This window comes from Cervus elaphus, chromosome 27, assembly GCF_910594005.1.
Source record: "Cervus elaphus chromosome 27, mCerEla1.1, whole genome shotgun sequence".
NCBI classification, from domain to species: domain Eukaryota; kingdom Metazoa; phylum Chordata; class Mammalia; order Artiodactyla; family Cervidae; genus Cervus; species Cervus elaphus.
In genome coordinates, this window is record NC_057841.1 from 52,138,306 (window position 1) to 52,151,384 (window position 13,079).

Consider the following 13,079-nt stretch of genomic DNA (forward strand, 5'->3'; position numbering starts at 1 on the left):
GCCCACGTGAGAAAGGGTCACGTGCCCAGTCAGAAAGGCCTGGAAGTGTCTACAGGGAAATGACCGATGGGAGTCTGAAGCCAGGTTCACGTTCTAAAGACATCAGTGAGTCCATCTGCCAAGTCTGAACAATACAAAACTGATTAAATTATTCTAATTCACATACTTTCGGAAGTGGACTTCCAAGATGTTTGGGTCTTGGGTAGACGTTACCAACAGTATGACTATACCGTTGGAGAAGTCTAATTTACAGAAATCATCAATAGTAGCTTTTTTTGTGAAAAATCTGTTAACTTCTGAGGTTGGGAGCTTATATCAGAACCACAGGAGGAACTCTGAAATCGAATGCAATAATAAGAATTTTGAAATTTAAGCCCCTTTCTCTTGCTTCCATCAGAAAAGCTATGGCTTTTATATATTTGATATATTAAAGGATTTATAAGTTAAGAACAAAAAATGAAAACTTCTGGTCAAGGCAGATTTTAATCTACGCTGGCACTGTGCCATAATTTAGAAACAAACACAACCAAGCCTGGAGGATTTGTACTGTATTTTAAAAGCTATGTTTTCGTCGTTAGGTCCCGGCTATCGAGACTGCAATTGTAAGTGGTCGGGTCTCTGGGATGGAGAAGAAGATGAGTTTGCTGGGACCTTAACCTAGCGAGGAGGAGCAGGCTTTATGTTCTATTCAGAATTGATATTACAAACTCAGTGAACACACAGAGACATCTAGTTTAACCACAAGATGGAATGACCAAGAGGTACCATGTTTAACCTCAGGCTGCAGGCAAAAGTAAAAGACCAGGCAAATACTGCACTACCCCACCCCAGACCCACTCCCCAGGACAAGGGGACTGGGCCAGACAAGGACCTCCTTGTCCCTAGAGTGTCCCAACTGTAGACAAACCCATAGTCTCAATGAAAAGTAGTTACCAAGCTCTTGCTTGAAAACGGATTCATGCAAAAGGAACATATTTCTGAGTGAGAGAGAGAGCTGTGTTTTGTTGTTGTTTTTAATTGACTAACTCCAGTTCTGCTTTTCAAGCAACTGGAAAGTCTATTTACCAGCTTGACTGCCCAGGAATGGAAGTACTACAATTCACCTTAGGGCAGTCCTCAGAAGCAGGATCCACCTGGGCCTTTCTAAAAACCTGCTTCCTTCAATATTGAAAATACTGAGATAAAACCTTCAAACAAACCAAGCACTTCCCTGATACTGTTTGTCACTTATTTCAAAGTGTCTGCAGGCACTGGCTTTGGTGTTCTCTGCTACTCAAGTCTATATATAGATTTTAAAAGCCTGAGGCAGATCTGTTTGAAAAGGGATTAAAAGAAATAAGAAAACACTGTCTAAAGATCACTTGAGGGTTTAAGAAAAATGTCAATTACAGGTACATACATAGCTGTTACCTTGGAAATCACACCTATTCACTTCCGTTTATATGAACATTAACTATCTTTTCTTGAAAGCAGACACATGAAACTAAAATAAGACACACTACAATAACCATTTGATTGGAATCTCTAGCTTCCAGTCTTATCTTTAAAAGCTCTGGCTGTAAACATAATAACACATTTTCTTTTCCATCAATTCTTATATATGCTACCCTCCAGGTGGAAACAATTTTTGAACTTTTAGGTAAAAAATACTCTAATATTCATTGGAAGGACTGATGCTGAAGCTGAAACTCCAATATTTTGGCCACCTGATACAAAGAACTAACTCATTTGAAAAGACCCTGATGTTGGGAAAGATTGAAGGCAGGAGGAGAAGGGGACGACAGAGGATGATATGGTTGGATGGCATCACCGACTCAATGGACATGAGCTTGAGTAAACTCCAGGAGTTGGTGATGGACAGGGAGGCCTGGCGTGATGCAGTCCATGGGGTCGCAGTCGGACATGACTGAGTGACTGAACTGAACTGACTCTGTTTAAAGGGGTTTTAAAGGGTATTTGGAGGAAAAGTCTCAGCACTTTGTTTCAAGAAGCGAGACCTTCTTGTATTGCAGAGAATGATTATATTGTTTTCCTGACTAAAGTTCTCTCTTACACAGTTACCTATTTATTCTAAGCATTGGGAGAGGCTTTGTAACTACCAGCAGAAACTGATTTAAAACAGGAAGCCCTCCAAAAACGCTTCAAAGCTAATCTTACATAGTATGCTGACTCAAAAGCGATTATATAACAACTTTTTAAAAATGCAAAGCAAATATGCTTACTCAAAATGAAACGTGTGTGTACCCTGGAAGGAAGCTAGCAGTGTAGAAAGCAATGGAATGCATGTGTCGTCACCCTTGATGAGCTGAAGCAGAGGGAGAAAGGAGACGTGGAGGGAGGGCGGGGGGAGATTGTGTTTGGACCTTGTCCGAGCATCCTGACTCTTGGACCTCAGGGACAGTCGCAGCCCAGGGTAGGCAGTCTGGGCTCATATGGTCTGCCTGGCCTCAGGACCACACTGGTCTTGAGATCCATCTGCTGGGATGGTGTGTAGATGGTACCAGCAGGGTCTGCCTGGGAACACGGCCCAGAAGGGCCCTTGCTTTCCAGCACCTGCTGGCATGTACCCTGGACCCACTGCCCAGCCCTCTGACCTGGGGCCCTGGAATAGGAAATCTCCAGAAGAAAAAATTCTCCCTTCAAGATCTGCGCCCTCCCCAATTTATAAATTTTATCGCTTTTTACAATAAACACTAAGAAGGAAAACTCTCCATCTTTAGTATCTAAAACAAATCAATCTGTTAACCTGAAGTCATGTTTTAAAAGAGGCATCCCTCTCCTTAAATCTCTATTTATAGCTTTCTGATAGCTGAAGAAGCAATTAGCTGTATTCTAGCCTCTTAGGCAGTGTAACTGGCTTTACTAATTACATTCTCATTAACACTGTTTTATTTCACTGCTCTTGGTGGGAGCTCGTCAAACAGCCTTTTGACTGGCAGGTATGTGGTTATCTTCCATCCCATCCTGATGAGTTTTTCACACTGATTTGTTAATTTCTTACCAGGGATGCCATACAAAAGGAAAAAGCTAATAGGTCTCTCCCCAAATAAAAATACTTTAAGTAAAACCATGAATTTGCCTATGGGATGTAAGAGTTATGCTTAGTGGGAAGAAAACTAGTAAAAAGGTGGGCATTAACTGGGTACCATAGGCTTGTATCTTTCCAGGTCTTTATTTTTCTCTTTGCTTTAAGTGTATGTTAGAAACATAAACTCCATGGCACTGCTGTGAAAAAAAATTTTAAGAAAATGATAGAGGCTCAGTGAACCAGGAGCTTTAAAAATGCTACAACAACAGATGCTGCCAGTGGTGTCCACCTGTTTGGATGATTTAAAGCACATTTCCAATCACTCTGACGGCAGCTGTAGTCTGTGGAGATCCCATCTGTAGGTTTGTTTGTTTTTTTTCTTTTTTTTTCATTTATTTTTATTAGTTGGAGGCTAATTACTTTACAATATTCTTTTTTTTTTTTTTTTGTCATACATTGATATGAATCAGCCATAGATTTACACATATTCCCCATCCCGATCCCCCCTCCCACCTCCCTCTCCACCCGATTCCTCTGGGTCTTCCCAGTGCACCAGGCCCGAGCACTTGTCTCATGCATCCCACCTGGGCTGGTGATCTGTTTCACCATAGATAGTATACATGCTGTTCTTTTGAAATATCCCACCCTCACATTCTCGCACAGAGTTCAAAAGTCTGTTCTGTATTTCTGTGTCTCTTTTTCTGTTCTGCATATAGGGTTATCGTTACCATCTTTCTAAATTCCATATATATGTGTTAGTATGCTGTAAATGCAAATCAAAACCACAATGAGGTACCATTACACGCCAGTCAGGATGGCTGCTATCCAAAAGTCTACAAGCAATAAATGCTGGAGAGGGTGTGAAGAAAAGGGAACCCTCTTACACTGTTGGTGGGAATGCAAACTAGTACAGCCGTTATGGAAAACAGTGTGGAGATTTCTTAAAAAACTGGAAATAGAACTGCCATATGACCCAGCAATCCCACTTCTGGGCATACACACTGAGGAAACCAGATCTGAAAGAGACACGTGCACCCCAATGTTCATCGCAGCACTGTTTATAATAGCCAGGACATGGAAGCAACCTAGATGCCCATCAGCAGATGAATGGATAAGGAAGCTGTGGTACATATACACCATGGAATATTACTCAGCTGTTAAAAAGAATTCATTTGAATCAGTCCTAATGAGATGGATGAAACTGGAGCCCCTTATACAGAGTGAAGTAAGCCAGAAAGATAAAGAACATTACAGCATACTAATCCATCTGTAGGTTTATAGTGACCTAGTATTGATCTCTGCTTTCCATCTCCTGGGATATCTGAAATGGGCTGGAAGGAGTTCAGGGTGGAGTGTTCTCAGCCCTCCTCCTGCTGGGGTCTGGGGGGCCTGGGAGCCCTTCTCAGTTCAATCTTTAAGGGCTGCTGGTCCTCATCACAGCATCTCTGAGGGTTTACTGGGATGGGAGCAGGAGGGCCTGGCAGCAAGGTCTTTGGTTTCTTTAAAAATGTTAGCTGGTGAAGGGGAAGGCTAGAGTTGTGGTAGGTGGACAGGGAAGAGAAGGGAGTTGGTACCTTTTAAGAGTGGGCTTCCCTGGTAGCTCAGCAGTAAAGAATCTGCCTGTCAATGCAGGAGACGTGAGCTTGATCCCTGGGGTGGAGAAGATCCCCTGGAGGAAGCAAATGGCAACCCACTCCAGTATTCTTGCCTGGGAAATCCCATGGACAGAGGAGCCTGACAGATTACACAGTCCATGGGGTTGCAAAAAGTCGGACAGCTTAGTGACTAAACAAGAACAATGAATCTCTTAAGAGTACATCACAGAACTATTTTACACTCCAATTTAGCAATACTGCTGAACATTTGAAGTGCATACTCTTTGAACTGTCAATTCCATTTCTAATAATTTACAGGCAGACACAACTATACAAGTAAGCAAATGTATATGTAAAGGGCATTCCTTGCAGTGTTATTTGAGTTAGCAAAACACCAGCAACTGTTTAAAAAAAGAAAAGAAGTGGATATGTACTTATGTGGAAAAATGGCCAAGAGATAATGGAAAGTAAAAAATGAGAGAGGACTGTGTATAATGTCATTCATTTCAATTTTAAAAAGATGTACCAGTATGTTTGTATCATCAGAGTGGGAATGCATGAAAAGGTAGGTCAGGAGTGGAAGAGAATACTTCTATTTTACATATATCTATACTGTTTGAATTTTTTATGAGCCTATATTTCATTTCTAATAAAAATTCAGGGCACCCTACCTGAAATGATACACCTGTTTAGAAAAGAGCAAACACGAGGCCTGAGACTGTCATCCTAGAGAGGCCTGCTTACAAGACACACGCTTGGCTGGTGTCTGGAAACCTGGATTTGGGAAGAGTCTTTCACAGCCCCTGATAAGAATGGTTCACTGAGCCTAAACTGTTTACACCAACAATATTGTTTTTGCTGAGCCAACCTGCTTTCCTGCTGGGAGTCTGGAACTGGTACGTGCTAGGCAAAGGGTGCCAACACCACTGACACCCGTAGGGAACCCTGAACGCTCAGGCTCAGGTGAGCTGCTCTGGTAAATAGTTGCCAAGCATCATCACGGGCCTCCCAGGGGGTGCTAGTGGTAAAGAACCTGCTTGCCAGTGCAGGAGACGTAAGAGACACGGGTTCGATCCCTGGGTTGGGAAGAGCCCCTGGAGGAGGGCACAGCCACCCACTCCAGTATTCTGGCCTGGAGAAGCCCATGGACAGAGGAGCCTGGCAGGCTACAGTCCATGGGGTTGCAGAGTCGGACACAACGGAAGTGATTCAGCAGCGGCAGCAGGCATCATCAAAAGGTGCTGCTGTGGAAAATAAGCATATTCAGCGGGACTCCCCCCAGGGAAGGACTCTGGAAGCTCACACCTGGTTTCCCTGGCTGTTACCCCGGGCACCTTCCCTCTTGCTGATTTGCCTTATATCCATTTGCTGTAATAAATCATAGCCATGAGCACTATGGCTGAGTTCTGTGAGGCTTCCTAGCAAATGGCTCGATTTAGAGGTGACCATCGGGACTCCCAGCACATTCCTATTATGCTTTTCCATAGAACCTTCTTCCTGACCTTCACAGCATCACCAAAACTTATGATCAAACTGTACATCTTTTCACTTGACTGTAAGTTCTGTGAGGTTAACTACATGTACTTGTTACTGCTATATATCACACAAATGTTTAATAAAGTTTGTTAAATAAAAATAAGGGGAAAAAAACTCAGTGGCTAATAACATAATCCACTGGAGACAAGAGTGTGAGAGATTCCCTTCTAGATCCCTCCTAGATACTGGGATCCCCGAGAGACACTCAGACTAAGACAAAAATCAATGGCAGAACCAGACGCTGCACTTAACGGAAAGTACCTGACACCCTCCCCGGTCCCTCACTTGTGCTCCTCCCCGACAGGAGAAGCCCATCACAAGAAAGAAAAGTTTCTCAGCCCTCTAGGGCCACTGTCACAGTAACAGGAGGTCACAGGCCTCTACTTCTAAGACACACAGGATGAGGAAATGTGCTCCCTGGGGCTCAAACCATCCACTCCTACGCCCTCACTGTGGTTCCCCTCCCATCCCTCACCTTTCTTGCAAAGAATGGAAAAAGTCACGTTAACCACCATAGACTAGAGGACTGGACACTTGGCAAGGTGAGGGGTTAATCTCACACTGACGTGCACATTTACCCAAAGCAAGTTTGTCTCAGTGATGACTAATTCTCTAGATATGGGGAGATGACATGGGCCAGGGTTTACCCCGGGCTGCCCACATTGCTGGTAACGGCTCAAATCCTCCCTAAAACCCTGGCCTCGGGGCCACGTGATTTACCTGCCTCTAGATGCCTGGGTCCATTCTCAGGGTGTATTTTCTGCATTCCATCATCTCAGCCCTATGGCATTCATCTATAGCTTATCACAAAAAGAAATTAAGCTGCCACCTGCAGTGTTATCAGGCCTCCGCAGTGAGTGCGGTGTCACGTGGTCTGGGAGAAAGCCTCCCAGAGGACCCTCCCGGAGGGTCCTTTCCTGGGCTTCCTCTGAAGGGCTGTGGCCAGCATCGGTGCCTGCCTCCGAGCATCAGCAAGGGGGCTTTCCGGACCAGCAGGCCTCGTGCTACCCGAGCCCAGGCCACCTCTCCCTTCAGTTACTGTAGGTTTGTTCACCTGTCCACCTCCAGCCCATGTGCTGCTATGTCATGTCAGTCATGTCCGACTCTGTGCGACCCCACAGACAGCAGCCCAACAGGCTCCTCTGTCGCTGGGATTCTCCAGGCAAGAATACTCGAGTGGGTTGCCATTGCCTTCTCCGACCTCCAGCCCATAACAGAATGTAAATGCCTACAGGTATATTCAGGGCCGCCCCTCACCAGGTAGGTGTTTAATCAATGTGTTTAGGTCAATCGGTACTTTGGTCTTTCTACTTGTAGAATGGACTCAATATTTGCTGCCTTTGTGTTATGCTCATGAGAAGGAAATAACTGAAATTTTGGAGATCCTAGAAAGCAATATTCCAGAACTTTAGATGTAAGCGTCCCCTGAATCCTACTGTTCCATTTACGTTTCTGGCTGTAGGAAGGTTCCACAGACCACTAAGCCGAAATCAAAGGCGCTGAAACTAGGATCTGAAGGGGTTTAAGCACTTTTACATCTGCTCCAAGGAGATGGAAGACGAATGGCACAATGGATGCCTGCAATGTCTCCACAGTTAGACCCACCATCGCCCCTCCAGACTGGTCCCCCAGCTCCCACGTCCTTCCATTAGCTGGTACCTTTCCCAGTTGCCTCTGCCATCCCTTGCTTCCTTCCTTTCATCAGGCCATCCTGAAATTCTCAGACTGAAACGACCTGCAGGCCCGTCACCTCCCCCACCACGCTCCAGACTGGGGCCGGCACTGACCACACCCTGGCCAGCTCTGGCCTGGATGCTCCGCTTCTGTTTCTCCACTTCCGGAGCTCTTTACCTTGCTGGCCTTCAGGATGTTGATCTGTTCTTCATACACGGTGTCTCTGTTTTTCTCCAGAAAACCATCTGAAAGGTACTCCACCTGGGGCCACGGCCAGAAACAGAAAGGGTAGTTAGCGCTCCTGCCTGCCCGGGGACCTCAGCAGCATCTCCAGTGGTTTCATCTCATCCACAGCATCTTCTGCAAAGAGCTGTGTGTACATGGGAAACCCACGGATGCTCTCATGTAAAATGCAAACCCAATACATACCAAGATTTACAGAGAGGGAGTTGAATATTCATTTTGTGGAAAACCACATTCTTTGGCAGTCCATGGGGTTGCAAAAAGTCAGACACAACTGAGTGACTGAATAATAACAACATTGTTCTGGGCTTCCCTGGCGGCTCAGACAGTAAAGAATCTGCCTGCAATGCAGGAGACTCGGGTTTGATCCCTGGGTTGGGAAGGTCCCCTGGAGTAAGGTAATGGCTACCCACTCCAGTATTCTTGCTTGGAGAATTCCATGGACAGAGGAGCCTGGTGGGCTATAGTTTATGGGGTTGCAAAGAGTCAGACAGGACAAAGCAAATAACACATTGTTTCAAAAAGGAGTTCCCATAAGATGGGCCTGGATAGAAGGCTTCCTTTGGGTGCTCCCATGCAGCTTGTCAGCCTCAGGACAGATCTACTGAATTAGAACTTGCCTTTGAGCAAGACCTGGGTGACGTACATGCTTGTGAAAATTTGAGAAGCACTGGGCTAGTGCATATGGAACACAATCCACATGGAGAAATTCTAAGTCTACACCAGCTGCTGGGAAAGGAGCCATGTGGAGAAGGAACCACTCTTTCCTCTCTCAGGTTCCAGGAGGCTAGACAAGGTCCCACCCAAGAGACTCCAGGCCACTTACCTGACTTCAAAGGTCAGCTCCCTCTCAGCCCAAGAACCCCAAGTCCCCTGAGGGTGGGGCTCTCGGAGTACTGAGCCCACCATGAGAAGACCCACCTTATCTGCAAAGTGGATGACAATGAAGGCCTTGTTGGACATGCGGGGTTTCTGGAAGTGCTGGCTGCCAGAGTGCCTGTCATAGAGCTTCTGAGTCCAGTTCTGGTCGGTTCCTTTGGGGACCTGTGGATTCACAAAATCAGGGGTTTTGTGAAAAGGAAAAAGGAAGTCGAGAGTGGAGGCAGGGTGATGGAGTCTGCCAGGAAGTTGACCTCAACGAGGCTGGATTCAGCACTCAGACCCGGTCCCTAAACTGGTTGTGGAAAGCAGACTCAACCACAGACACCTGGGATCCCACATAGCACACTTAACACGCCCTGCGTGCTGGCTCCTGTGGGATCTATAGGCATGCACTGAGCCTGAGGGAACCCGCCGGTTGGCAGATGCTGGAAGAGCTGGGAGAGGACGAGGGTGGAGGCCAAGGTCACAAGAGCAGAATCACAACCCACGGGATAAATCTGAAGATGCTTTTTCGTTCTGGTGGGGCCAGTGACTTCGGGGTCATGAACACATCACCCCATCTCTAGTCCAAGCTCCCGCTTGCTCCGGCCAACTCCTGCAGCAGGTCAGCCTGCCCTCTGTCTCATCTGAACACCAGTGTCCAGGCTCAGCTCAAGTCTGTCCTTTTCTCTGGAGCCTTTCCTGACCACCCTCGATTTCACTTTGGAATTCTCCCAGTTGAGTTCTTACGCATGCACTGTCCAACGTTGTTCATCAGTTGGGTTTTGTGTATTGTCTTGTCTCTATAAACTGTAAGTGTGCTGCACTTGAGAAATATGTCTGCCCCTCAAAAAACTTAAAACTGGGTTCCAGCCACAAACTGGGTGCTAAGTACCTATTGACTGAACTATGCAGTGCTAATCTCTACCTTACTCAAAGTTACATTCAGAGATTTCACTCCATTAAGGATTCTGAAGAGCAGTCTCTTTCCGTATCTTTAGAGGTAGCTCCGAAAGTGAAAACACATCATACTTTGCTGAAAACAAAACACAGAGCCACTGTACCCAGCTCTTGAATTGTCAAAGATGATGGCACCTTATTGTATGTGAAGGTACCCCCCTTCATTCTTGAGCATCACTGCACACACCCCTTCCCCAGCTACGGGCCACCAACTGACGTGCCCTTTCATTAGTTTAGACTGTACATTTTGATCAGGCAGGGTTGAAGGTGACCCTTGCACTAGCCATTTAAAAAGGGCTTTGTTTAGTAAATTAATAAAAACCTGTGCATATGAAAAATTGCTTACCCACTTGAAAACAAATTTCTCAAATACTTTGTAAACAAACAGATTTTTCTCAATGTTCAACTTGGTGTAACTGGTACTGAATATCCAATGTTAAGTGCCATAGGATTTTTAAGAAAACTTTTTCTTGAAGGAGGCTATTAATTGCATTGGGCAGATGAAATAAAATATATATAATTCAGCATTTTAAAATATATTGTTTCATATTTGTCTCCAAGCAGCTTGTGTTCAGAAACACCAGGTGTGGGGGTCCCAAGAGGCCAAGCTGGCTGAGCTCCCAGGAGGCGAAGCTGGAGAACAGAAGCACAGTGGACCCAGTCCTGGCAGACCCGGGTCAGACAGGACAGGAAGGGCAGGACCGTGATGAGAAGTCCCCCCTGGGTCAGCACCTGCATTTGCCAGTATCCAGCTCATCTTATCTTGTCAGTGAAACTGGGCTTCTCAGCAGATTTCATAATCCTACATATTCCCTAAATCAGACTTGCATGGATCAATGAGGAAGAGAGGCTCGAAACCAAGGTCATATGTAAACATATTTCCTGACAAAGGTCGGTCTCTCTTCTCACCCCCATCCTTGACTAAAAATGAAGGCCAGCAGAAATTCACAGGAATGAAGAATCTCAGATAATGCCAAAAGCAAATGTCCAGAGAACTTACTGCCAGGCAATTTTCTATATATATTTGATATATGAACTCATTCAATCCTATGAACTAGGTATTCGTTTCTCAGTCATGTCCAACTCTTTGCAAACCTCATGGAGTGTAGCCCACCAAGCTCCTCTGTGCATGGGCTTTTCCAGGCAAGGGTACTGGCGTGGGTAGCCACTGCCTTCTCCAGGGGATCTTCCCGACCGATGGATTGAACCTGGGTCTCCTGCACTGCAGGCAGATTTTTCACCATCTGAGCCACCAGGGAAACTACTATACACATTTGACAGGTGAAGAAACAGAGTGGTTAGGTAACCTGCCCAAGGGCACACAGCTGGCAAGCAGCAGAACTGGGGTTCAAGCCAGGACAGGCTGCTTGATGTGCTCCTCACTACTTGCGCTTTCCTGCACGAGGTCAGAGTTTTAAAGAAGCCACAAAGGCAAGGTTAGGTGGGAAGCAGTCATTTCCAAAAATCTTTCCATACAAGTAGATTTAAAACAGGCATTGGAGACAGCAAGCAAATCTTGTATTTTGATAAAATCTAGATTGTGGTTATTAGTAGCTCTGGAATATGCAGCAAATCAAATCCTTTTTTAAAAAAGTATCTGCTAGCAGCTTCATGCAAACTTTCTTCCTCTCCAAAGGCACTGGGCCAGGAGCCTGGACTCCAGCTCTGCCTTTATCTAGGCAGGCACTGTCCCTCAGCAGGTCCCTCTGACCTGCTCTGCTGGCCACTGGTCACACCAAAAGTGAAGGCCACATCTGGATGAAAAGTCTAGAACTGGCAAATGTAGAGATAAGAAGTAGATTCGTGGTTGCCTAGGGCTGTGGAGGAATGGAGAATTACCGCTAATGTATATCTTTAGGGGATGATGAAAATGTTCTGAAATTGATGGTTGCACAATTTTGAATACACCAAAAAAAAAAAAAAACCACCACTGACTTGTGTATTTTAAATAGGTGAGTTGGATGGTTCATTAATTCTATCTTAATAAAGCTGTTAAAATACATTTAAACCTGATTTTACTCTTTGCTATTGAAATAAAACAGAAAAAACAGGGGTGTGGGGCATGAAATAATCCTTGGACTTACTAACTCCCTCATCCCCGACAGTCTGGGGTATAAAACCTGTGGCCCACGACAGCTTTTCACCAAGGCACTCCTGGAATCCTCGTAGGAAACTGTATGTCTGGCTGCCATCACTGGCCTGAGACATCACCTGGGGCTAAAGCCTGCCCCAGCCCAACAGCTGACAAGAGCTGGTTGATAAGGAGCCCAGAGTCAGTTACTCCACCTCTGTTTCTTGTCCCCATCTTCCTGGGCCTGTGCCACCAAGACAGCCTTCCTGGTCACCATCTTACTCCATCCCAGACCTCTGCAGACTCGCTGATGACTCCGACCCTGGTGACTCTCAGGTGACCTTGCTCGCATCAGCCCTGAATCCTTCTGTGAGAGCTGGGCCTCCAGGACTCTGCTGTCCTAACAGCTCCAGGCAGAAGTGGCTCCTTCCTCCACACCTGACAGCCGTCTCCTCCTTCACTTTCCCACCTTCACAGAACAACACTTTCACATGCTCAGCAAAACACTGATTCCAGACCAACCCAGAAGATATTAATTAAGAAGCAGATGATAGAAGCAGAAGATATTAAGAAGAGGTGGCAAGAATACACAGAAGAACTATACAAAAAAGATCTTCATGACCCAGGTAATCACGATGGTGTGATCACTCACCTAGAGCCAGACATCCTGGAATGCGAAGTCAAGTGGGCCTTAAGAAACATCACTATGAACAAAGCTAGTGGAGGTGATGGAATTCCAGTTGAGCCATTTCAAATCCTAAAAGATGATGCTGTGAAACTGTTGCACTCAACAAGCCAGCAAATTTGGAAAACTCAGCAGTGGCCACAGGACTGGAAAAAGTCAGTTTTCATTCCAATCCCAAAGAAAAGCAATGCCAAAGAGTGTTCAAACTACTGCACAATTGTACTCATCTCACACGCTAGCAAAGTAATGCCCAAAATTCTCCAAGCCAGGCTTCAACAGTACATGAACTATGAACTTCCAGATGTTCAAGCTGGATTTAGAAAAGGCAGAGGGACCAGAGATCAAACTGCCAACATCTGCTAGATCATTGAAAAAACAAGAGAGTGCCAGAAAAACATCTACTTCTGCTTTATTGACTATGCCAAA

At 45.5% G+C, this 13,079-nt stretch overlaps 1 protein-coding gene across 2 annotated transcripts in view; it reads right to left on the reverse strand.

Annotated features, from left to right (window-relative positions):
- Positions 1–13,079, reverse strand: part of MYO5B (myosin VB) — a 337,892-nt gene that overhangs the window by 78,272 nt on the left and 246,541 nt on the right. For both annotated transcript variants that reach the window (XM_043888876.1, XM_043888875.1), the window contains exons 13-14: positions 8,998–9,120; positions 8,011–8,094 (exon numbers count right to left, since the gene is read on the reverse strand). In XM_043888876.1, coding sequence (XP_043744811.1) covers positions 8,011–8,094; positions 8,998–9,120 — 207 coding nt within the window. The remainder of the gene's footprint in view (positions 1–8,010; positions 8,095–8,997; positions 9,121–13,079) is intronic.